At 41.4% G+C, this 26,165-nt stretch overlaps 1 protein-coding gene across 1 annotated transcript in view; it reads left to right on the forward strand.

The window, feature by feature from the left end:
* The first annotated feature begins 3,608 nt into the window (after positions 1-3,608).
* LOC122440317 (adhesion G protein-coupled receptor E3-like) overlaps positions 3,609-26,165 on the forward strand; it is a 38,492-nt gene continuing 15,935 nt past the window's right edge. Inside the window, exons 1-9 of the mRNA XM_043466399.1 lie at positions 3,609-3,659; positions 6,986-7,138; positions 9,782-9,928; positions 12,144-12,205; positions 13,634-13,729; positions 15,237-15,411; positions 19,342-19,461; positions 20,743-20,936; positions 25,214-25,372. Of these exons, the coding sequence (XP_043322334.1) occupies positions 13,664-13,729; positions 15,237-15,411; positions 19,342-19,461; positions 20,743-20,936; positions 25,214-25,372 (714 nt within the window). The 5' untranslated portion in view covers positions 3,609-3,659; positions 6,986-7,138; positions 9,782-9,928; positions 12,144-12,205; positions 13,634-13,663. The remainder of the gene's footprint in view (positions 3,660-6,985; positions 7,139-9,781; positions 9,929-12,143; positions 12,206-13,633; positions 13,730-15,236; positions 15,412-19,341; positions 19,462-20,742; positions 20,937-25,213; positions 25,373-26,165) is intronic.

A 26,165-nucleotide genomic window follows, 5' to 3' on the forward strand; every position in this document is an offset into this window, starting at 1 on the left:
TTTGATTAATATGTGTCTTGGGGTGTTTCGCCTTGGGTTTATCCTGTTTGGGACTCTCTGGGTTTCTTGGACTTGGGTGGCTATTTCCTTCCCCATTTTAGGGAAGTTTTCAGCTATTATCTCCTCGAGTATTTCCTCATGGCCTTTGTCTTCTTCTTCTGGGACTCCTATGATTCGAATGTTGGGGCGTTTCACATTGTCCCAGAGGTCCCTGAGGTTGTCCTCATTTCTTTTGATTCTTTTTTCTTTTTTCCTCTCTGCTTCATTTATTTCCACCATTTTATCCCTCTACCTTCACTTTATCCTATTCTTCTGCCTCCGTCATCTACTCTCTGGTTCCCTCAAAGTGTTTTTGATCTCATTTATTGCATTATTCATTTTTAATTGTCTCTTTTTTTATTTCTTCTAGGTCCTTATTAAACATTTCTTGCATCTTCTCAATCTTTGTTTCCAGGCTATTTATCTGTAACTCCATTTTGTTTTCAAGATTTTGGATCATTTTTATTATCATTATTCTAAATTCTTTTTCAGGTAGATTCCCTATCTCCTCCTCTTTTGTTTGACTTGGTGGGCATTTTTCATGTTCCTTTACCTGTTGGGTATTTCTTTGCCTTTTCATCTTGTTTAGATTGCTGTGTCTGGAGTGGGCTTTCTGTATTCTGGAGGTCTGTGGTTCCTTTTTATTGTGGAGGATTTACCCAGTGGGTGGGGTTAGACGATTGGCTTGTCAAGGTTTCCTGGTTAGGGAAGCTTGCATCAGTGTTCTGGTGCGTGGAACTTGATTTCTTCTCTTTGGAGAGCAATGGAGTGCCCAGTAATGAGTTTTGAGATGGGTCTATGTGTTAGGTGTGACCTTGGGCAGCCTGTATGTTGACGTTCAGGGCTATGTTCCAGCGTTGCTGGAGAATTTGCGTGGTATGTCTTGCTCTAAAACTTATTGGCTCTTGGGTGGTGGTTGGTTTCAGTGTAGGTATGGAGGCTTTTGGATGGTCACTTATTACTTAAAGTTCCATGTAGTCAGGAGTTTTCTGGTGTTCTCAGGTTTTGGGCTTAAGTCTCCTGCCTCTGGATTTCAGTTTTATTCTTCCTGTAGTCTCAGGACTTCTCCAACTATACAGCACTGATAATAAAACTTCTAGGTTAATGGCAAAAAGATTCTCCCCCGTTAGGGACACCCAGAGAGGTTCACAGAGTTATATGAAGAAGAGGAGAGGGAGGAGGGAGATAGAGATGAGCAGGAGGAGAAAAAGGGGGACTCAAGAGGAGAGAGACAGATCTACGCAGTTGTCTGTTCCCAGAGTGTTCTCCGTAGCCCAGACACCTACAGAGATTCACAGAATTGGATTGGGAAGAGAAGGGGAAAGGAGGAAATAGAGGTGTTCTGAGGTAGAAAACAGAGAGTCAAGATTGGGAGAGAATAATCAACACACTCCTGCATAAAAATGGGAACTGAATTTCGGTTTAAAAATAGGGCTTCTCTTCTTTTTTTTTTTTTGTAAGGTTATAGTGTATTGAAAATGAAAATTAAGGAGTAGTAGAGGAGTACTAGAGGACTTTAAAAGAAATAAGAGAAAAAGAAAAATAGAAAATAGAAGAGAAAAAGGAAAGAAAAAAAAAGAAGGAAAAAGAAAGAAAGAAAAAAAAATTTTTTTTTCCCTAATTAAAAAAATCGTAAAAATCTATGAAAATGAAAGTTAAGGAGTAATGGGGGAGTAATAGGGAATTTTAAAGGAAAAGAAAAGAGAAAAAAGAAAAAATAGAAAAATAAAAAAATAAAAATTTTTTTTTCTTACTTAAAAAAAAAAAAGTAAAAAAATATCTAGGAATTTCTCTGGAGCTGTTGCGGTCAGTGTGGGTTTGGCTCAGTTTCAGATAGCTCCTCATTCAGCTTACACTTCTCGCTATCTACAGGCCCCTTCCGGTGTAGTCGGTGTTTTCTACAGGGATTTTAATCTGTTGCACCGGTCCCTTCTGAAGCAGTTCCCTTTGTTTATTTGGCTTCTGTTTGCCGGTCTCTTCAGAGCCTCATTTCCGCCCTGACACAGGCAGGCGGAGGTGGACTCTTATTCAAGTAGCTAGTTCCGTCGCTCTGCGGGGAGGGGCTGGCGCTGCGGGGAGGGGCTGGCGCTGCTTTCTCCGTCTGCGCTGCTCAGGCTCCTGGCCGCTCCATAGGGAGCGCGCCCGGCGTTGCACGCGGTTCCAGCCCTCCGGTGTTCCACAAAAGCAGGGAACAAAAAGCTGCTCCTGCTCTCTGTGCCTTCCCCATCAGAGCGGTCCAGGCAGCCAGGGGCTTGATGGGCGCACTCTCTCCAGGTGCGGTGCGCCCACTCCCTTCCGCGGTCCCAGTCTCAGTTTCCGCTGGCGCCAGTCGGGTGCGTGCACCTTCTGCCCTCCATGACCCCAGCCCCAGTCCCCGCCCGCTCCGGTCGGATGCCTGAGCCCTGTGTCTCGCCGACCCTCCCGGCGGATGTCGACCATCCAGAATCTCAGGAGGTCTCTGATTAGAAACTGGAGGCCTGTTTGCAGTGCGGCAGGGGATGCGGTCTGTGGGGCCAAGCGTGCCCCCTTCCCCTCCCCCCTGCCTCCTGCCTCCGGCGGGGCTGGACCGGTCCGCAGCCTGCGAGCTCTTCTCTGGACTTTCTCGGTCCCTTTGTTCTGCGAAAGGCCGGCAGTGTGTTCGGGCCGGTTAATTTTCTCTCTCTCTTTTGCTCTCCCACAGTTCAAGTTGGCAACTCACAGAAACTCCCTCTGATTGTTCTCAGGGCACTCAGGCCCGGACCCTACCCCAAGCAATGCAGCCTAAGACGCCCTTCCTGGGACGGATCTCCATCCTTAGCTCTTTTGTCTCACTTTTTATCTTTTATATTTTGTCCTACCTCCTTTCGAAGACAATGGGCTGCTTTTCTGGGCACCTGATGACCTCAGCTAGTGATCAGAAGTTGTTTTGTGAAGTTTGCTCTGCGTTCAGTTATTCTTTTGATGAATTTGTAGGAGAGAAAGTGGTCTCCCCGTCCTACTCCTCCGCCATCTTGGCTCCTCCTCCTTATATCCACAGTGGGCAGCTTGCAGGATCTTAGTTTCTGGATCAGGGTTCGAACTCAGCCGCTTGGCAGTGAAAGAGTGGAATCCTAACCACTGTACTGCCAGAGAATTCCCCAACTCCTATGACTTTTATGAAACACTTGTCGAGTGAGAAAACCTAACTTATGTATTATTTTCAAATAGAATAGACTGCTAATGAATATCAAATTCAAGAAGTGATGAAGTCATATAATTCTATCTATATACCTGCAAAAAGGCATTCAAGTGAACACTTATTCATCAATATTATTCAGCTTTCTAAGTTTTTCCCTGTTTTATCCATTTTTTCCCCTGAAGTCTCAAAAATATTTTCATGGATCTGGGAACATTTGTTTACCCTGATCAACATAAACTTTTAACTCTCAGTGATCATTAGCGGGCCAAAATTATGTTGGGTGTGCCCAATGTGTTTGGGGAAACTAAGTATACAAGAGCTATTTGGGGGAAAAAAAGCAAAGGCAGCCTCAATAGATTCAGGCTACTGGAGTATTTAAAAAATTAAACTCCCCTTTTGTTTTCTCTCCCAGGACTTCCCTGCTTAATTTTCTTCCTGAATATTCCTAACTCATCATTTCAAGGTATGTGGGTGATGGGCAGAATGAATCTGGAATAGTTTGTGTAGCCTGTGTTTCTACAGATGTTTCTATTTTGTTGGTTTTTTTTTTTTTTTTGACTGCACCCCGAGGCATGTGGGACCTGAGTTCCCTGACCAGGGATTGAACCCGCAGCTCCTGCACTGGGAGATGGAATCTTAACCACTGGACCGCCAGGGGAGTCCCCATAGATGTTTCTTTACAAAGCAGTGTGAGGATAAGCAGAACAAGTTTTGCTCTCAGACTTAAAAAGAGAAATATGGAAATGGTAAGCATTTGCTCAAATTCATGTAACTCTCCAAGTAATTCCAGACTTCACAGTTTTTCCTACCACACTAAACTTATGACACTTGAAAAGAAATAGCTTGGGACTTCCCTGGTGGTTCAGATGGTAAAAAGAAATAGGTTTATTGTCTTATTCTTACTGTTTAACTGAGGCTATTTACACAAAGAATCCACAAAAATCAGGAGAACAAATGTATAGAAATAATAAAGAGAAAACATCTCTTTTTATTATTATTATTTTATCTCTTTTTATTATGGTACTTATATATATGCACTTTTACCTACATATATATATGTATGATGCATATATGATGAATATATATATATATATACACACACACACACAGACACCTAGGTCCCCTGCATGGCAGGCAGATTCTTTACCACTGAGCCACCATGAAAGCCCTCAAGACATAAGAGCCATAGTAAAAAGAGTCATCATCTTCTATTGTTTCCATATAACTTTTGTGGGTTCTTTGTGTAGACAGCCTGTGTATGTTAAATAGTATGTACATAAATATGAATGTGTATTTACACACATAAAGAGATACAGATATAGACTGAGATTTAATAAATATAGGTGTGATTTCATATATATTATTTTACCAAATATGGTCACAGTTCATAGTGTTTTACAGTATGCTTTTATTTCACCTAGTATATCCTGAATATCTCTTCGTGTCAATCTGACATAGCATTTCATTTTGTTAATACACCACAATTTATTGGCCCATTATCCTGTTGGTGGACACCTGACTCTCCGATGGCTGACTATGATGAATAAGGCTTCTGTGAACATTCTTGTCCAAGTCTTTCTGTGGATGTATGTTTTCATTTTGGGAGGAGATTTTCTTCTGGAAATTCCTCTAAGAGGAATCACTGGGTCATAGGATGACCAAATATGTAGAATTATTTTCTTCATCCTGCAAATGATAAAATGAAAGCAAAAAAAGCAATCCAGCCTGGAGAACTGCAAGTTAAACATCACAATGAGATTTGCCTCTTGGTTCAATGGTTAAAACTCTATGCTTCCACTGAAGGGGTTACAGGTTTGATCCCTGGTCAGGAATCTAAGATCCCACATGCCTTGAGGTGTGGCCAAAAAATAAATGCAATAAATCACAATGAGATAATTGCTATTAACCTGCCAGGATGGCTAAAACTTAAGAAGCAGACAGTACCAAATGTTGGCAGGGATGTGTAACAACCAGAAGTCTCAAAGATTGTTGCTGGTATTCAGCCGCTCAGTCATGTCTGACTCTTTGTGACCTCACAGACGGCAGCACGTCAGGCTTCCTGTCCTTCACTGTCTCCCAGAGTTCGCTGAAGCTCATGTCCATTGAGTCAGTGGTGCCATCCAACCATCTCATCCTCTGTCGTCCCCTTCTCCCCCTGCCCTCAATCTTTCCCAGCATCAGGGTCTTTCCAGTGAGTCGGCTCTTGGCATCAGGTGGCCAAAGGACTGGAGCTTCAGCATCAGTCCTGCCAATGAATATTCTTTCTTTAGGATTAACTGATTTGATCTCCTTGCTGTCCAAGGGACTCTCAGGGGTCTTCCCCAGCAGATAGATTGTTACTGGAGGGTAAAATAGTACAGCACCTCCATGGATAAAGTGTTAGGACTCCCCACTTCCTTTGCACGGAGCACAGGTTCAATCCCTGTTCTAGGAACTAAGACCCCATACCCTGTGCCTTGTAGCCATTAAAAAGAATAGTAAGGAAGTATTACCTTATTAATATTTAGTAGGAGATTGCCCCGAGACGTTAACCATAGAAGATTACATTTTTATTATTTATTTATTTTTGGATGTCCTGGGTCTTCACTGCTGCACAGGCTTTTCTCTAGTTGTGGCGTGTGGGGGCTACCCTAGTTGCAGTGCTCAGGCTTCTCACCGCTGCCTTCTCTGGTGGGGTGCAGGCTCTAGGGCTCTCAGGCTTCAGCAGTTGCAACACATGTGGCAAAGGGTCTCAGTTGCTCCGAGGCATGTGCAATCTTCCTGGACCAGGGATCAAACCTACGTCTCTCGCATTGGCAGGTGGATTCTTTACCACTGAGTCAACAGGGGAGCCCTTGAAATTACATTCTGAACTCAGGGATGATCAGTCTGTCTCCCTGTTCACTCCTGTCTAGCCTTCCACACCAAGATGGTCTCCATCTCACGACTTGTCCCACTGCTCAAGAAAACCTTCTGCTAGAGACTTCCCTGGCTGTCCAGTGGTTAAGACTCCATGCCTCCAACCCAAAGGACCCAGGTTTGTTCCCTGGCTGGGGAACTAAGATCCCACATGCCATGTGGCAGGGCCAGAAAAGAAAAAAAAAAAATCCCACCTTCTGCTAGATTTTCTTGTACTTAGCACTAAGTCATCTCAGCCACAGTTGCCCTGGTCATCCAACAGAATTTCTCTTCCTGACTCCCTCTTAGTCTCTGGCTTCTTTTTTTAAATTTATTTATTTTTAATTGGAGGATAATTGCCTTATGGTATTGTGTTAGTTTCTGCCATACAACAACATGAATCAGCTATCAGTTCAGTTCAGTCGCTCAGCGTCCAACTGTTTGCAACACACCAGGTTTCCCTGTTCATCACCAACTCCCGGAGCTTGCTCACACTCATGGGTGTACATATGTCCCCTCCCTCCTGAACCTCCCTCCCACCCCATCCCACCCCTTTAGGTTGTCACAGAACACTGGGTTGCTCAAACTCATGTCCATTGAGTTGGTGATGTCATCCAACCATCTCATTCTCTGTCACCCCCTTTTCTGTCATCGCCTTCTCCTCTTGCCCTCAATCTGGCTTCTTACATCTATTTGCAATCCTTTCCATATGGGATAAGTTGTTCCCTTGTCCCCTCATAAAAATATAAGCTCTGTGGAACCAGGACCTGGAGTGCTTCATTAACAGGTGGGTAAGAGAATGGTAAACCAGGTGCTGGGAACCTAAGGAGTACTCTGTAGTGGACTGAATGCCTGCATGATAGGATAGTGACATGGCCTGAACTCACTCATTTGACCTTTATGGATCCTTAGTCACAAATGTGAATGAATGCCTGGATACCCAGGCCTGCCCTTCGAAAGCCATCTGCTTTGACACTGTGGGAAGCTACTTCTGCACCTGTAAATCTGGATATCAATCAAGCAACGGGCAGATACGTTTTCGTGGTCCCAGAGTGACGTGCAAAGGTGAGTGTTATTTAGGTAAGAACATTCTAGAAAAAAGTAGGTCTATTTATCCTTCATATTGAGATATTGGACCTAAATTTGGAGAATAACTGATCAAGTCAACGGCTTTGATAGTAGAGACCTACGTGTTAGGCATGGAAAGCATTTTTTGTTGAATATCATAAAGAGCCGTTAAATTCTGTAGCTCAAGGGTCTTTTTGTTTAGATTGCATAGTTTGGGGATCTAAATACTAAATAAAAGGGTCTTCCCTGGTAGCTCAGCGGGTAAAGAATCTGCATACAATGCAGGAGACCCCGGTTCAATTCCTGGGTCGGGAAGTTCCTCTGGAGAAGGGATAGGCTACCCACTCCAGTATTCTTGGGCTTCCCCGGTGGCTCAGCTGGTAAAGAATAAGCCTGCAATGTGGCAGACCCTGGATTCTTCTTGCCAGGGTCTGGCAAGATTCTTCTTGCCTGGAGAATCCCCATGGATGGAGGAGCCGGGCGGGCTACAGTCCATGAGGTCAAAAAGAGTCAGACACGACTGAACGACTAAGCACAGCGCAGCACTAAGTAAGAAGGATGCAAGCCAGGGATGTATAAAAGGGGTTTGTCCTCAATCTGGAATATTCTTAAGTCCATATTAATAAGGGGTTGGCAGGCACGTGTAGCATACTAATTTTTTCTCATTTGGAAATGTTGTTTTTCAGTCACTCAGTGGTGTCTGACCCTTTGCAACCCCATGGGCTGAAGCATGCCAGGCTTCCCTGTCCTTCACTCTCTCCTAGAGTTTGCTCAGACTCATGTCCATTGAGTTGGTGATGCTCTCTAACCATCTCATCCTCTGCGCCCCTCTTCTCCTTTTGCCTTCAGTTTTCCCCAGCATCAGGGTCTTTTCCCATGAGTCAGCTCTGCCCAAAGGATTGGAGTTTCAGCTTCAGCACCAGTCCTTTCAATGAATAGTCAGGGTTGATTTCCTTTAGGATTGACTGGTTTGATCTCCTTGTTGTCCATGGGACTCTCAAGAGTCTTCGCCAACACCACAATTTGAAGGCATCAGTTCTTCAGCACTCAGCCTTTTTGTGGTCCAACTCTACATCCGTACTTGACTACTTGAAAAACCATAGTTTTGACCTTTCTCAGCAAAGTGGTGTTTCTGCTTTTTAATACAATGTCTAGGTTTGTCATAGCCTTCCTTCCAAGGAGAATGTTTCCTAATATATTAAAAATATATAGCTCACACAAAATCTTATTCCTACCATTTTGCATTTTAGGGTTTCAAAAAACTCTTTTATCACCTACATTTGTATTTATAGCAAAAAAAAAAAACTTAAAGATTTGTGCATGGGAATTAGTTTTCATTGTATATTCTAACATGTTATTTCAGAGGTTTAGAATGTAGTTTTTAGAAAACGTTTTAAAAGAACTCAACTCCTGAAACACACTAGTGAGTTTTCAGATATTGCTCCTGAGTTTTTCACATGAAGAAATCAACTCATATAAAAAGAGTTGTTTATGTATTTATTTTTTAGGTAGAGAGAAATTTTCTCAGGAGTGGGACTGCCGGATTATATGGCAATTCTATTGTTAGTTTTTTGAGGAATTTCCATACTATTCTCCATAATGACTATATGAATTTATATTCCCACCAACAGTGTAGGAGGGTTCCCTTCTCTCCACACCCTCTCCAGCATATATTGTTTGTAGACTTTGAATATAAGATTACCACCTGTGATCAAGACACAGAAAATATGGACTCATCATAAAGCCGTCCGTTCTTCCATTGTTTTCTACACAGATGAGTTCTACGTGTGCTCAGTCACTCAATCATACCCTGACCCCATGGACTATCGCCCACCAGGCTCCTCTTGTCCATGAAACTTTCCAGGCAAGAATATTGTAGTGGATTGCCATTTTCCTCCTCCAGGGGATCTTCCTGACCCAGGGATCAAACCCACATCTCTTGTGTCTTCTGCGTTGGCAGGCAGATCCTTTTCCACTAGCATCACCTGGGAAGCCCAATGAGTTCCATTCTCTTCCTAAATCTTACCTCTCTGTTTTTGGGGGCTTTTTGGAGGGGGGGGGAATTTCTTGTATGGTGTTTTCATATTCTCTTATACTTTGTCACTTCCTCCGACACATGTTTTCTAGAGTACTTTAAAAATCTCTGTTCATCACTTCCTGTTCCTTCTACTTTTTTTTAAATAAATAAGCATATATGTTAGTTAATGTTAGTTGCTCATTCATGTCTGACTCTGCAACCCCATGGACTGTAGGAGGTTGTAACCCACCAGTCTCCTCTGTCCATGGGATTTCCCAGGCAAGAATACTGTAATTTCCTTCTCCAGGGGATCTTCCCGATCCTTGAACCCAGGTCTCCCACATCTGAGCCACTAAGGAAGCCCAAATATGTATTAAATCTCTTTTTTAATTTTTTAGTTAAAAAGTGTTTTATTGAAGTATTTATTGCTGTTGTTCAGTTCACTCAAGGTGAGTGCCTTGAAATACACAGACTGTCCACTGCTCTGATGCTGACTGATGTTGTGACCTGTGTGTGGTGGACATGCACAGGCTTGGGATGAAGAAGTGAACTCATGGAGCCCTGAGTGACCCCATGGAGCCCTGTCACTGACTGATTCACTTTTCATCCTTTTCCTGCCACAGATAAGAATGAATGCCTGAACACCAAAGCGTGCCCACTGACAGCCACATGTCAGAACATCCCGGGAAGCTACTTATGTGTCTGCAATCCTGGGTTTGAGACTCCTGATGGGAGAGCTCAATTTACTGGCTCCGGAGGAACTTGCATAGGTAAGCAGATTCTCTGACACCTTCAGGTGAAAACTTTCTAAAAGAAAGATTTGACCAAAACAAATGAGGAAAAACAATGAATCAGTGTGGATCTGACTTCAATATGCTAATAACCTTTAAACTCCTCAGTATCTAAACACTGTCATTTGCTATAGCTGTTTATGTGTGTTTGTGTGTGCATAACATGTATGTGTGTCTGCTCAGTCTCTCAGTCATGTTGGACTCTTTGTGACCCAATGGACTGTAGCCCACCAGGCTCCTCTGACCATGGGCTTCTGCCGGCAAGAATACTGGAGGCAGTTGCCATGGCTGCTTCCTCCAGGAGATCTTCCGGACCCAGTGATCGAACCCGTGTCTCCTGTATCTCCTGAACTGGCAGACGGGTTCTTGACCACTGAGCAGAGATGCCTTCCAAATGCACAACTTCTGTTAAAGTAACCACAAAGGCTCTCCCTAGTGGCTATTAATTTATTGGTATTTTAACTTGTCATCCTTACTTCTATTGAAAAAAATCCAAAGATAGAGCAATTCAATTAAAAAACACAAAGACAAATTCTTTTTCAAAAGAATAGCTGCCTATACATGTATAACTTGGAGAAGGAAACTGCAACCAACTCCAGTATTCTTGGCTGGAAAACTCTATGGACAGAGGAGCCTGGGAGGCTACAGTCCATGGAGTCTCAGAAGAGTCAGACATGGCTGAGCACGCATGCGCATGTGTAACTGAGCCAATCTGCTGTACATACACCTGAAACCAACACAATATTGTTAATCAACTACACTCCAATACAAAATTTAAAAAAGTTTTAAAGTACAACCTGCTGAATCAGAGAAAATATTTACAAATTATATGATGGATAAGGGGTTAATATCCAAAATATACTAACAGCACATACAACATCAAAAAGTTTTAAAAATTGATTAAAAATGGACGGAAGACCTGTATAGACGTGTTTTCAAAGACATACAGCTGGCCAACAGGCACATGAAAAGATGCTCAACACTGCTGATCATCAGAGAAATGCAAATCAAAAGCACAATGAAATATCACCTCACACATGTCAGAATGGCTATCATGGAAAAGTCTGCAAACAACAAATGCTGGAGAGGATGTGGGAATGGAAATTGGTGCAGCCACTATGGAAAACAGTATGGAGGTTCCTCAAAAACCTAAAACCAGAGCTACCATATCATCCAGCAATTCCATTCCTGGATATATATCTGAAGAAAGCAAAGACATTAATTTGAAAAGATACATTCACCCAAATGTTCATAGCAACAGTATTTACAATAGCCAAGCTACAGAAGCAACCTAAGTGTCCATTGACAGATGAATGGATAAAGAAGATGTGAGATATATAAAGAGACAGACAGATAGATATAGATATATACAAGCAATGAAATACTACTCAGCAACAAAAAGAATGAAATTCTGACATTTGCAACAATACGGACTAGAGAGTATTATACTTAGTGAAATAAATCAGACAAAGAAAGACAAATGCTGTATGATATTACTTACATGTGGACCCTAAGAAATAAAACAAACAGATGTATATAACAAAACAGAAACAGATTCACAGATATAGAGAACAAACTAGTGGCTACCAGTGGGGAGAAGAAAGGGGGAGTGGCAAGATAGGGGTATAGAATTAAGAGGCACAAACAAGTGTGTATAAAATAAACAAGCAACAAGGATATAATGCCCAGCACAGGGAAATATACCCATTACTTTGTGATAACTTTAAATGAGACATAATCTATAAAAATATAGACTCACTATATTATACACCTGAAACTAATACAATATTATAAATAAACTATACTTCAATTTTGGGCTTCCCTGGCGACTCAGATGGTAAAGAATCTGTCTGCAATGCCGGAAACCCAGGTTCGATCCCTGGCTTGGGAAGATGCCCTGGAGAAGGGAATGGCAACCCACTCCAATATTCTTGCCTGGGGGGTTCTAGGGACAGAGGAGCCTGGCGGACTACAGCCCATGGGGTCACACAGACTTGGACACTAATGAGTGACTAACACACATACTCACATACTTCAGTTGGCCAGCAGGCATGACAACGTGCAGGTATGACTGAGCAGCAGAAATCCCATTTGGAAAGAAAGCTGGGAGGAAAGTTGGAAGGGAAGTTTCTCCAACTTCAGACTGTGAACAAACATTTCTTTTCTTTTTTTTGAACTCTCATTCTATTTCTAGGAATCAACGCTAGTTCCCCTGCCCCAACCCAAGTTACATTTTCGGAAGACTATAAACAACAGGTATGTTCCCATCTTCGTAAATCTGTTTGGTGCCTACCACCAGTATGTGGAAATAAACAATAATTACAAACAAAATACTCTCTAGAGGGAATATGCTTAAATATAAAATATAAAACAAGGGTTCAAATCAACCCACTCCAACTCCACCAGCGCATACACACGTAATGGTCTCTGGGGATAAAAAAGTGTTTCTTGATATTAATATTTTTAGATCCTCTCCTATTTCTTCCATATTTTATGCTTTATCAATTGCTTTCATTTTGAGCAACAAAGTATTGTTTGGGGGAAAATATGGCAGCCATGAAGCGTTCTCAGTCAACACTAGCTTTGTACAGAATTAATTATAAAAAAAGAAGCACCCTGGGACTTCCCTGGAGGTCCAGCGGTTAAGACTTCATGCTTCTAATGTAGGGGGCATGGGGTCCATCGCTGGTCAGGGAACTAAGATCCCTGGCCAAATGGCATGACCAAATTATTTTTTTAAAAAGAGGCACCCCTACCCCCTCAATTTAATCATTATTATGATTGATATAATTTCACTGCTGCAAGTACTGTGTGTTATTATAAATAAATCTTTTAAAGGTAACCTACAAAACAAATATATGTTATATTAAGACAATTATGAAACCAGTATGTACGCCTGTAAGATGAATTTTCAAAATCCAATCCTTTGTTTGATTAAAAGTTATTTGTAGTTTGGTCAAAGTTGTCCAATGTCATATAGACCTTATAGGAATTAAAAATCCTGACTTCTAGACCATTTAGGTCAAAGTACACTTTTGGAAAATAGACTGTCTCTAATCAGTCAAAAATAAAGGTAAATATGCTATGAAGATTGTTTTTACTAAAAGAGTAGAAGAACCTGCCTACACTATTATATGTTATATACAAAGGTTATGTATAAATAACATGTTATATAGGAATACAAATATTTTATATAAAATATATAAAAACAAACAAATTTTAATATTTTGACTATTATGAATAGTTCTTGGTTATTATGTCTCCATCCCCTAAAGTTAATATATTTGAATTGCCTCGCCTCCAATTTTAATTTATTTTGATTTTGTCAATGGGAAAAAAGGGGTTAGCTTGAGAGTTTAGATTTCATTATATTTAGGCACTTTTAACACTTTGGTTCTCTAGAAATTATTTTTGAGGATAATGAAGTGGGTGTTGAGCTAAGTCACTCTTTTCAAATGGATACCCACTAGTCCCAAAACAATGTATTGAACTTTATTTACATTGTGTGTGTGTGTTAAACTCCAACAAGTGTGTTTAATTTTGCAGTCTTACATTCACAGATATGTCAGAGTATTTCTCTGCCAGGACCAATTGTTTTAATAAAGTTTCTGAGAACTTAATAACAACCTCTGGATGCTTTTAACTGAATGAAAGCTAATTATATGTTTCTATTCTTACCTTTAGGATACCACCAAGGACCCAAATGACAAGAGGATGAGCTCTGTTACCATGGTGACAGAAGGAGTACCAAAAGATGACAATGTCACACTTAAGCTACAGGTTTGAGATCATTCCCAGTTTCTGTGAATGTTTTCTCATAGTAGATAATTCTCCATCTTTTTCTTCCTCCAATATGCCTGAAGGAATTAATTATGTTAGGTGGGACAAGCTCTTTTTCCTTTCTGGGTCTCCACCTCACAGGAGGAATGCAAACCCCACAATAGATTTTTACCTTAATTCTACAGGCTACAGAGGTCTCTCCCTTCCTACTTTTCTGAAAATAAGCATTTTCCCATATTAGATGACAATTTATCATTTGTGTAGGGGTACACTAAAAAGCTGTAAGAGAAAGCACAAATGCAGGGAAATTAAGAAGAAAATCAAAGGTGAAACCAGGTGGCATGGGCACATTGTCAGTCGCTCAGTCGTGTCCAACTCTTGGCAACCCTATGGACTATAGCCCACCAGGTTCCTCTGTCCATGGGAATTTCTAGGCAGGAACACTGGAGTGGGTTGCCATTTTCTCCTTCAGGGGATCGTCTCAACCCAGGAAACCAGGTAGAAGGTGATGCAAAATCTAGGACCAGTGAATTAAAAATATTCAATTATTTCACAATGGAATGAAGTGACAGTGTAAAGTCTGAGTTTCTTCCAGCTTTGTTTAAACATTCGCGTCTTTTCCCTACAAGCTGTTCCCTTCTTCTGCTATTGAACAATGGGAATAATCCCAGAGAAAGTTCATAGTTGTGGAAGTTTCAAGAAAGGTCTGGAAAATAGAATCTGTAGTCTTAGTTTCCTTTTATGATTTCCTACTAGACAATAGTCATTTTCACATCCATTATTTTTTGTTTATTCCTCAATACTTCATTCTTTTAAAAAAATTTTAGTGGTATATCACACTATTTTTGTTTATTCCTAGGTATTTTATTCTTTTTTAAGAATGTTATTGATGTATAGTTGATTGACAGTGTTGTGCTAGTTTCATATGTGCTGAAAAGACGTTCAGTTATATATGTATATATTCATTCTTTTACAGCTTCTTTTCCCATATAGATATTGTAGAATGTTGAGTATAGTTCCCTGTGCTAAACAGTAGGCCATGTTTTTTACCCTGTGTATGGAGAAGGAAATGGCAACCCACTCCAGTACTCTTGCCTGGAAAATTCCATGGACTGAGAAGCCTGGTAGGCTACAGTCCATGGGGTTGCAAAGAGTCGGACACGACTGAGCAACTTTACTCACTATGTTAATCCCAGTGTCCTAATTTGCCCCTCCCTGCATCCTGTGTTTCCCCCTTGGTCATCATTAGTTTGTTTTAGGAATCTGTGAGTCTATTTTGTAAGCCCACTCACAATTTGTAAATTTATTTTTTTCCATTATGGTTTATCACAGGATAGTGAATGTACTTCCCTGTGCTATACAGTAGGACCTTGTTTTTATCCATCCTTTGTATTATAGTTTGCATCTGCTAATCCCAAACTCCCAGCCCATCTCTCTCCTACCCCTCTCCCCCTTGGCAACCACACATCTGTTCTCTATATCTGCAAACTCACTATTTGTATGGCAGAAAATAGCCGATTCTTACAACTTGAGCAAGAACATCAGCAAGTCATCTCAGAAACGCAAGGAAGAAATTGCCCGTTTAGCGACACATTACCTTCACAGTGTGCAGTCGGCAGCCTATGAAGCTGCCCTCAATCAACCCACAGGAGGAACGCTGAGGAGAGAGTCACAATTTATGGGTAAGCTGTGGTCGTGGATACTCAGGAAGACTTTTGAACTTAATTTGGGTTCAGGAAATGTTGGTTGAGCTATAATTCCATTGGCAGAAAACAGCCTTCTCTTTCTTTACAAGGGCAAAATCTGTGTATGTACTTGACATGAAATATCTTATTTCTCTTCAGAACCCTAAGTTTGCATTGGATGAGGCTTGAAAGTTCATTTGACTGGACCATCCATTCATCGTTCAAATCTAACGTATTTTCAAAGTGAATCTTTTATGGCTGTGTGTACTGTCACTTTCAATCCAAGAGTCACTCTAGAGTTATGTACAAATCTTTATTAAGGATACACTGAAGGATAAAGCAGCCTTTAGTCTTAGAATCAATAAGAGTTGGGGGCATAAACAAGCACCTAGTAAAGTGTCTGGTACTTCAAAGTATTTACTAATCATCAAATGAATGACTGAATATATGGACACAAAAAACTGTGGTGCTATCATCAACTAGAGGATAAGATTACACTTTTTTGGAAAAAAATTATTTTATTGAAATATAGTTTCCCCCCCACAATATCCTTAAGTTTTCAGACTTTTTTCCCCCTGATGACATTATGAGTAAGCAATGGTTTCTTGCTATAGTTTTATGTGCATTTCACTGATTACTAATGGACTCAGTTCAGTTCAGTTCAGCCGCTCAGTCGTGTCCGACTCTTTGCAACCCCATGAATTGCAGCACGCCAGGCCTCCCTGTCCATCACCAACTCCCGGAGTTTACTCAAACTCATGTCCATCGAGTCAGTGATGCCATCCAGTCATCTCAACCTCTATCGTCCCCTTCTCCTCCTGCCCCCAATCCCTCCCAGCATCAGGGTCTTTTCCAATGAGTCAGCTCTTCACATGAGATGGCCAAAGTGTTGGAGTTTCAGCATCAGTCCATCCAATGAACAGCCAGGACTGATCTCCTTTAGGATAGACTGCTTGGATCTCCTTGCAGTCCAAGGGACTCTCAAGAGTCTTCTCTAACACCACAGTTCAAAAGCATCAATTCTTCGGCGCTCAGCTTTCTTCACCGTCCAACTCTCACATCCATACATGACCACTGGAAAAACCATAGCCTTGACTAGATGACCTTTGTTGGCAAAGTAATGTCTCTGCTTTTTAATATGCTGTCTAGGTTGGTCATAACTTTCCTTCCAAGGAGTAAGTGTCATTTAATTTCATGGCTGCAATCACCATCTGCAGTGATTTTGGAGCCCAAAAAAATGAAGTCTGAGACTGTTTCCCCTGTTTCCCCATCTATTTGCCATGAAGTGATGGGACCAGATGCCATGATCTTAGTTTTCTGAATGTTGAGCTTTAAGCCAACTTTTTCACTCTCCTCTTTCACTTTCATCAAGAGGCTTTTTAGTTCCTCTCCACTTTCTGCCATAAGGGTGGTGTCATCTGCATATCTGAGGTTCTTGATATTTCTCCTGGCAATCTTGATTCCAGCTTGTGCTTCTTCCAGCCCAGCATTTCTCATGATGTACTCTGCATATAAGTTAAATAAGCAGGGTGACAATATACAGCCTTGATGTACTCCTTTTCCTATTTGGAACCAGTTTGTTGTTCCATGTCCAGTTCTAACTGTTGCTTCCTGACCTGCATACAGGTTTCTCAAGAGGCAGGTCAGGTGGTCTGGTATTCACATCTCATTCAGAATTTTCCACAGTTTATTGTGATCCACATAGTCTAGAGGTCTTTATTTTATGCTGGCCATTGGATTTCATTTCTGTAACTATTCTGATCTATATTCTTTGCTCATTTGCCCTTATCCAGTGTTCTTTGTCCATTATATTTTTTGTTTTATCTTATTGAATTTTAGGAGCTCTTTACATATGATGGACCTCATTTTATGTTTCTAAATATCTTCTGCCAATCTGTGGTTTCTTGAAAGGACTTTTCAGTGAAGATGTTTCCACTTTTGATGTAATCACATTTTTCTGTCTTAGAGATGTGGGGAGGGAGATAGCAAATGCCAGGGAAGCAGTTTATGATGCTAATTAGACTTATTAGAGTAGGCTTGGAGAGGAGGTGAGATTTGTAAGGAGACTTAAGGGAAAAGAAGAAGTGAGCTACATGCATATTTCACAGAGAATGATCCTGGGCAGAGGGCTTGGGGTGAGCATTCCTGGTGTGCTGGAGGTACTTGCAGAGTGTCTGGAAGTGACTGGTCAAGGAACTGATGTAAGGCAAGATCAGACAGGGTCTTCCTGGGAATTGTAACAACAGTGGCTTTTATTCAGGGAGACACCATCTGATTCACATTTTGAAAGGATCCGACTGGGGGCTCCGGAGGAACAGTGAATGCCAGTTATGTGATTGGGATGAGCCAGGAGAGATCTACTGGTGGTCTAGATGAAGTCAGTGTCCCCAGTCCGATTCACACCAAGATTGGTGTCTTTTCAGCAAAAAGTGTGAATTTGCTGCCAGGTTTGATGCAGAGTTTGAGAGAAAGAGAAAGGTTGGTGCTAAAGTTGATTAATGTGTAGGTGATTAAAACATTTGGCCTAGGTGATTAAAATATTTGGCTTGTTCAAAATAAAAGAGAGAGAAGAGCAAGTATGGAGAGATGGAGGGAAGGAATAAGATGCCTTGCGATTCTTTTTTTAATTAATTTTTATTGGGGTATGGTGCTTCACAGTGCTGTGTTAGTTTCTACCATACAGCAAGATGAATCAGCTACACATCCTCTTTTTTGGTATTTCCTTCCCATTTAGTCACCACAGAGCACTGAGCAGAGCTCCATGCACTCGACAGTAGATTGTCACTAGTTATCTACTTTATTTGTTGTTATTGTTTAGTCACTAAGTCGTGTCCAACTCTTTTGAGACCCCATGGACAATAGCCTGCTAGGCTCCTCTATCCATGGGATTTCCCCGGGCAAGAACACTAGATGGGTTGCCATTTCCTCACCAAGGGATCTTCCTGACCCAGAGATTGAACTCGCATCTCTGGCATCTCCTGCATTGGCAGGTGAATTCTTTTCCACTGAGCCGCCTAGGAAGCCCATAGTATCAATAGTAGCTGACTTAGTAAGTGCCTTGTGATTCTTCAGCATGTATCAAACTAAGTGAAAAAGTGTATGATTAATAGATAATGACCTCTTAAACTCTTTAATTGAGACTTCCTCTTGAATGATAGTGTGGTCAAAAGAAAAGATATCAGTCTCATGATTAGAAGAGATGAGACAATCTCATGCCAGCCTCACTCAACTCTACCGTATTGAATCTGTTCCCTCCAATAAGAGACTGGGTGCCCAAATAAAGCCAACAGCTTCTATGTGTCCACTCCAACTCGATCACCCAAGCTCCAGTTTTCATTTGAAGCTCCTACAGTTGTCAGGGGCTTCCCTGATAGCTCAGTTGGTAAAGAATCCACCTGCAATGCAGGAGACCCTAGTTCGATTCCTGGGTCGGGAAGATCCGCTGGAGAAGGGATAGGCTTCCCACTCCAGTATTCTTGGGCTTCCCTTGTGGCTCAGCTGGTAAAGAATCCGCTTGTAATGTGGGAGACCTGGGTTCAATCCCTGGGTTGGGAAGATCCTATAGGGAAATTCCTATAGAAATTTCTACCCACTCCAGGGAAAGTCTACCCACTCCAGTACTCTTACCTGAAGAATTCCATAGACTTTATAGTCCATGGGGTCACAAAGTGTCAGACACTCCTACAGTTGTCATTTTTTTAATTTAATTTTTATTTATTTTTTTGCCACACCATGCTGCATGTGGAATCTTAGTTCCCTGACCAGGGATCGAACCCGTGCACCTTGCACTGGGAGCATGAAGTCTTAAACACTGGGCTGCCAGGGAAGTCCTTGTCATTTTTTTAAATGAGATGGACAAGGAGATTACATTTTAAAATAAGTGTTTATAAAGATTTCCAATATTCACACAGATTTTTTGTTTTTTAGTTATTAAAGCTCTGACTATCAAGAACAGCTGCAAAACAGAAAATGAGACAGTTAAATTACAGACTGAAGAGGCATCAATGGACATCGATTGCACTGTTGTCACTGGAGGAGGAACTGGAGGTAACAGAAATTACCTAGATTATCTCAACGTCTCGAGAATTGGGGGGAGGGGAAATTCACTTTTATTTTTTATTGAATTATATTAATAATTAATACACAATACTATATTAATTTCAGCTGTACAACAGGCTGATTTGATACTTTTATACATTATGAATGATCAACTCACTGTGCAAAACTGTTGCAATATTACTGACTATATTCTCTGTCGGTAATTACATTTTTGTGACATATTTTGCAGCTGAAAGTTGGTACCTCTTAATCCCAATCAACCATCATCCCCCCATGCCCCCTGCATATTCTCTCCTCTGGAAACCACCACTTTGTTCTCTGTGTCCATGGGTCTGTTTCTCTTTTGTCTTGTGTTTTAGATTCTGCATAGATGTGAAATCATGTGGGATTTGTCTTTCTCTGTCTGACTCATTTCACTCAACATAACATCATACCCTTCAGGTCCATCCATGTTGCAGCAAGTGGCAAGACTTCATTCTTTTTTGTGGGTCCATCTAGACAAGGCTACGGTTTTTCCAGTAGTCATGTATGGATGTGAGGGCTGGACTATAAAGAAAGCTGGGCGCTAAAGAATTGATGCTTTTGAACTGTGGTGTTGAGAGCCCCTTGGACAGCAAGGAGATCCAACCAGTCCATCCTAAAGGAGATCAGTCCTGGGTGTTCATTGGAAGGATCGATGCTGAAGCTGAAACTCCAATACTTTGGCCACCTCATGCGAACAGCTGACTCATTGGAAAGGACCCTGATGCTGGGAAAGATCGAAGGCGAAAGGAGAAGGGGACCACAGAGGATGAGATGGTTGGATGGCATCACTGACTCAATGGACATGAGTTTGAGTAAACTCCGGGAGTTGGTGATGGACAGGGAGGCCTGGCGTGCTGCGGTTCATGGGTTCGCAAAGAGTCGGACACAACCGAGCGACTGAACTGAACTGAACTGAATATTCCACTGTGTATATATACCACATCTTTATCCATTCATCTATGGGGGACACTTAGGTTGCTTCCACATCTTGACTATTGTAAACTGCTGCAAGGGACACAGAGAGTATCTTTTCTAGAATCCAGACATAGCCTTATCATCCTGCAAGGGGAAAGGCTTTGAAATATCCCCCATCTCTTTTTCAAGGATGTGTGATCTAACAAAGTAGGATTTAGGATTCTACATTCCGTATTTGACTTCTTAGAGACTTGCCAGATAAATTCTTAACTTTGGCTACACATTCCCCCATCTCCTCCTCAGGTTGATCGTATCCTTGCTTCCTTTCAGGTGCTGTGGTCTTTATCTCTTACAAGTCTTTAGGGTCCATCTTAGATGGCTCCTTTGTGTCTAAGGCAAACCTAACCCTTGATGAGAAGCTGGATCACTTTCAGCTGAATTCCAAGGTGATAAGTGGTACCACAGGCTGCAAGAAGAACTGTTCCCTGGCCAAGCCCGTGAACTTCACGTTTCACCATATACAGGTGGGCAAAGTATCCACTTGTTTGAGCACCTAGAGATTTCTACTGATCATACCTATAAACCCAGTAGTGAAAAAGTATGGCTTTTGTAGTCATTTCTTTCTCCCCAAGCTGGTTTATCAGGAATTGCCGATGGAGATTGGAAATTCAACCCAGTGCTGGGTTAATAGCTACTCCAAAGATTATGTGATGGGAATTACTCCCTCAACAGACTAAGAAGTGATAAAAACTGTAGCCTTATATACTGTTGGGAAATGAGCAGATAAAGACGACTCTTTGTAATCCCATAGACTGTAGCCTGCCAGGTTCCTCTGTCCATGGGGATTTTCCAGGTAAGAATACTGGAGTGGGTTGGCATTTTCTCCTCCAGGGGATCCTCCCGACCCAGGGATCGAACCTGTGTCTCCTGCACTGGCAGGCAAATTCTTTAGCACTGAGCCACCTGGGAAGCCCAAGATGTTCACAGTAAGGTCTCTTAAAGTGAACATCAAGTCACATCCTTTAAGTATGTACAGTTATATTTGTCAAGTATTCCTCAATAAAGCTGGAAAAAATAAAAGACTCAACTTAGAAAATTAAAAGTCAGATGAGATCTTCCCTGGTAGCTCAATGGTGAAGAATCCACCTGCCAAGCAGCACACACGGGTTCGATCCCTTGTCCAGGAAGATCCCAAATGTCTCAGGGCAACTAAGCCCATGTGTCACAACTACTAAGTCTGAGCTCTAGAGCCCTCGAGCTGCAACTACTGAGCCCACGTGTCACAACTACTGAAGCCCACGCACCCTAGAGCCCATGCTCAGCAACAAGAGAAGCCATCCATCACAGTGAGAAGCCCACACACTGCAACTTGAGAGCAGGCCCTGCTCTCTGAAACTAGAGAAAAGCCTGACCAAAATGACGACCCAGCACAGCCAAAAGTAAATAAACAAATTTTGAAGTCAGATAAAGGGTTGTTTTTTTTTTTTAACATGTCGAAGGATTTCATTTCTGACCCAAGAATTGAAACTTGAGCCTCTAATTAATTGAAGAAGAATTTGAAAATACATTATCTGGTCTTCCAGTTCTAAGTAGAAGATACTTTATATAACAAAGCCTATATTGAATATGGTATCTTGCACTTCAAAATTTGTTGAGTATAGATCTCTCAGTGTTCTCACCACAAAAACAAATAAAAAGCCAAAACAAAGGGACACAGGAAACTTCAGGAAGTGTTGGGTATGTTTTGTTACTTTGATGGTGGTGATGGCATCACAGGTGCTTGCATATGTCCAAATTCATCATGTTTTACGTAGTGTGTGCTGTGTGCTCAGTCGTGTCTGACTTTTATGACTATAACCCACCGGGCTCCTCTTTCCATGGGATTCTCCAGACAAGAATTTTTTTGTTTGCAGCCAAAGATGGAGAAGCTCTATACAGTCAGCAAAAACAAACTGGGAGCTGACTGTGGCTCAGATCATGAACTCCTTATTGCCAAATTCAGACATAAGTTGAAGAAAGTAGGGAAAACCACTAGACCATTCAGGTATGACCTAAATCAAATCCCTTACAATTGTACAGTGGAAGTGAGAAATAGATTTAAGGGATTAGATCTGATAGACAGAGTGCCTGAAGAACTATGGACACAGGTTCATGACATTGTACAGGAGGCAGTGATCAAGACCATCCCCAAGAAAAAGAAATACAGTAAGGCAAAATGGTTGTCTGAGGAGTCCTTACAAATAACTGTGAAAAGAAGAGAAGTGAAAGGCAAAGGAGAAAAGGAAAGATATACCCATATGAATGCAGAGTTCCAAAGAATAGCAAGAAGAGATAAGGAAACCTTCCTTAGTGATCAATGCAAAGAAATAGGGGAAAACAATAGAATGGGAAAGTCTAGAGATCTCTTCAAGAAAATTATAGATACCAAGGGTACATGGAACATTTCATGCAAAGATGGGCACAATAAAAGAAAGAAATGGTGTGGACCTAACAGAAGCAGAAGATATTAAGAAGAGGTGGCAAGAATACACAGAAGAACTATACAAAAAAGATCTTCATTACCCAGATAATCAACATGGTGTGATCACTCACCTTGAGCCAGACATCCTGGAATGTGACGTCAAGTGGGCCTTAGGAAGCATCACTACGAACAAAGCTAGTGGAGGTGATGGAATTCCAGGTGAGCTATTTCAAATCCTAAAAGATGATGCTGTGAAAGTGCTGCACTCAATATGCCAGCATATTTGGAGAACTCATCAGTGGCCACAGGACTGGAAAAGGTCAGTTTTCATTGCAATCCCAAAGAAAGGCAATGCCAAAGAATGCTCAAACTACTGCACAATTGCACTCATCTCACACCTGGCAAAGTAATGCTCAAAATTCTCCAAGCCAGGCTTCAACAGTTTGTGAACCGTGAACTTCCATATGCTCAAGCTAGATTTAGAAAAGGCAGAGGAACCAGAGATCAAATTGCCAACATCTGTTGAATCATCAAAAAAGCAGAGTTCCGGAAAAACATCTACTTCAGCTTTAATGACTATGCCAAAGCCTTTGACTGTGTGGATCACAATAAACTGTGGAAAATTCTTAAAGAGATGGGAATACCAGACCACCTTACCTGCCTCCTGAGAAATTTGTATGCAGGTTAAGAAGCAACAGTTAGAACTGGACATGGAACAACGGACTGGTTCCAAATATGGAAAGGACTACATCAAGGCTATATATTGTCACCCTGCTTATTTAACTTCAATGCAGAGTACATCATGAGAAACGCTGGGCTGGATGAAGCACAAACTGAAATCAAGATTGTTGGGAGAAATATCAATAACCTCAGAATATGCAGATGACACCACCCTTATGGCAGAAAGCAGAGAACTAAAGAGCCTCTTGATGAAAGTGAAAGAGGAGAGTGAAAAAGTTGGCTTAAAACTCAACATTCAGAAAACTAAGATCATGGCATCTGGTTCCATCACTTCATGACAAATAAATGGGGAAACAACGGAAACAGTAACAGACTTTATTTTGCGGGGCTCCTAAATCACGGCAGATGGTGACAGCAGCCATGAAATTAAAAGTTGCTTACTCCTTGGAAGGAAAGTTATGACCAACCTAGACAGAATATTAAAAAGCAGAGGCACTACTTTGCCAACAAAAGTCTGTCTAGTCAAAGCTATGGTTTTTATAATAGTCATGTATGGATGTGAGAGCTGGACTAGAAAGAAAGCTGAGCGCTGAAGAATTAATGCTTTTGAACTGTGGTGTTGGAGAAGACTCTTGCGAGTCCCTTGGCCTGCAAGAAGATCAATCCAGTCAATCCTAAACAAAATCAGCCCTGAATATTCATTGGAAGGACTGATGCTGAAGTTGAAACTCCAATACTTTGGCCACCTGATGTAAAGAGCCGAATCCTTAGAAAAGACCCCAATGCTGGAAAAGATTGAGGGCAGGAGGAGAAGGGGATGACAGAGGATGAGATGGTTGGATGGCATCACTGACTCAATAGACATGAGTTTGAGTAAACTCCAGGAGTTGGTGATGGACAGGGAGGCCTGGCGTGCTGCAGTCCATGGGATTGCAAAGAGGCAGACATGACTGAGTGACTGAACTGAACTTATTTAGAATGTCATATTGGTTTCAAGTGTACAATATAGTGGGCTTCCCAGGTGGTTCAATGGTAAGAGTCCGCCTGCAACTGCAGGAGAGGAAGGAGATATGGGTTTGATCCCTGGGTTGGGAAGACACCCGGGAGGAGGAAATGGTAATTCACTCCAGTATTCTTGCCTGGAAAATTCCATGGACAGAGGATTCTGGTCAGACATGACTAAGCACGCACGCATGCATACAATATGGTAATTCAGTATTTTTGCAGATTATATTCCATTAAAGGTTATTACAAAATAGTGGGTAGAGTTTCCTGTGCTATATAGTAAATCATTGTTGCTTATCTTTTTAATAGATAGTAGTTTGTATCTGTTAATCCCATAGTCCTAATTTGTCTCTCCCCACCCTTGATAAGCACAAGTTTGTTCTCTATGTCTGTGAGTTTGTTTCTGTTTTTTATGTACCATTCATTTTATTTTTTAGATTCCACATATAGGAGATAATGTAGAGTATTTGTCTTTATCTGCCTGACATTTTACTAAGCATAATATCCTTTAGGCCTATCTGTGTTGTTGCAAATGGCATTATGTCTTTCTTTTTTATGGTTGAATAGTATTTCGTTGCATGTGTGTGCATGTATATGTGGGAAGCTTCAGATTTTAAATGACAGTGTCTCATGAACCAACAATTTTCTTTCCAGATGATAGGGGAAAGCAAAAAGTCTCTTTGTGTCTACTGGGATGAGCTGGTCTGGTCTAATGAAGGGTGCCATGTGATCTTTTACAACGGAACTCAAACTGTATGCAGTTGCAGCCATCTGTCCACCTTTGCCATCCTCGTGGCCTCGGTCGAGCTGAAGGTATGTATGTAAACACACATGACACTGAAAATCAGCTCTGCTGTAGGACGGTGCTGGGATGGAAGGCAGGGATCTTCAAAAAGAATGAAAAAATATTCACAGAGTAACAGCTATGTATCTTCCTCTCTTCTTCCTTTTTTTCTTTTCATTTTTTTAAATTGAAGGATAATGCTTTACAATGCTATGTTAGCTTCTGCCGTATACCAACATGAATATGTATACCAACATTCCCTTCCCTTTTGAGTCTCCCTCTTACTGAAACCCCATCCCACCCTATTAGGTCATCACAGAGTACCAAGCTGAACTCCCTGTGCTATATAGCATCTTCCAGCTAGCTATTTATTTTACACATGATAATGTACTTGTTTCAATGCTACCTGAGAGCCACAGTGTATATGTTCCAGTGCTGCTGTCTCAACTGGTCCCACCCTCTCCTTCCCCCACTGTGAACACAAGTCCATTCTCTATGTCTGAGTCTCTATTCCTGCTCTGCAAGTACATTCATTCATCAACACCGTTTTCCTAGATTCCATATGTATGCATTAATATAAATTTCTCTTTTTTCTTGTTAAAAAAATACTACCCTTTTAGGAGGTATATAGTGGCATCTCATTGTAGTTTTAATTTATTTTTTTCATTTATTTTTATTAGTTGGAGGCTAATTACTTTACAATATTGTAGTGGTTTTTGCCATACATTGACATGAATCAGCCATGGATTTACATGTGTTCCCCATCCCGATCCCCCCTTCCACCTCCCTCCCCGATCCCCCATTCCACCTCCCTCCCCATCC

The sequence above is a fragment of the Cervus canadensis genome, chromosome 4, assembly GCF_019320065.1.
Source record: "Cervus canadensis isolate Bull #8, Minnesota chromosome 4, ASM1932006v1, whole genome shotgun sequence".
In the NCBI taxonomy this organism is placed as follows: domain Eukaryota; kingdom Metazoa; phylum Chordata; class Mammalia; order Artiodactyla; family Cervidae; genus Cervus; species Cervus canadensis.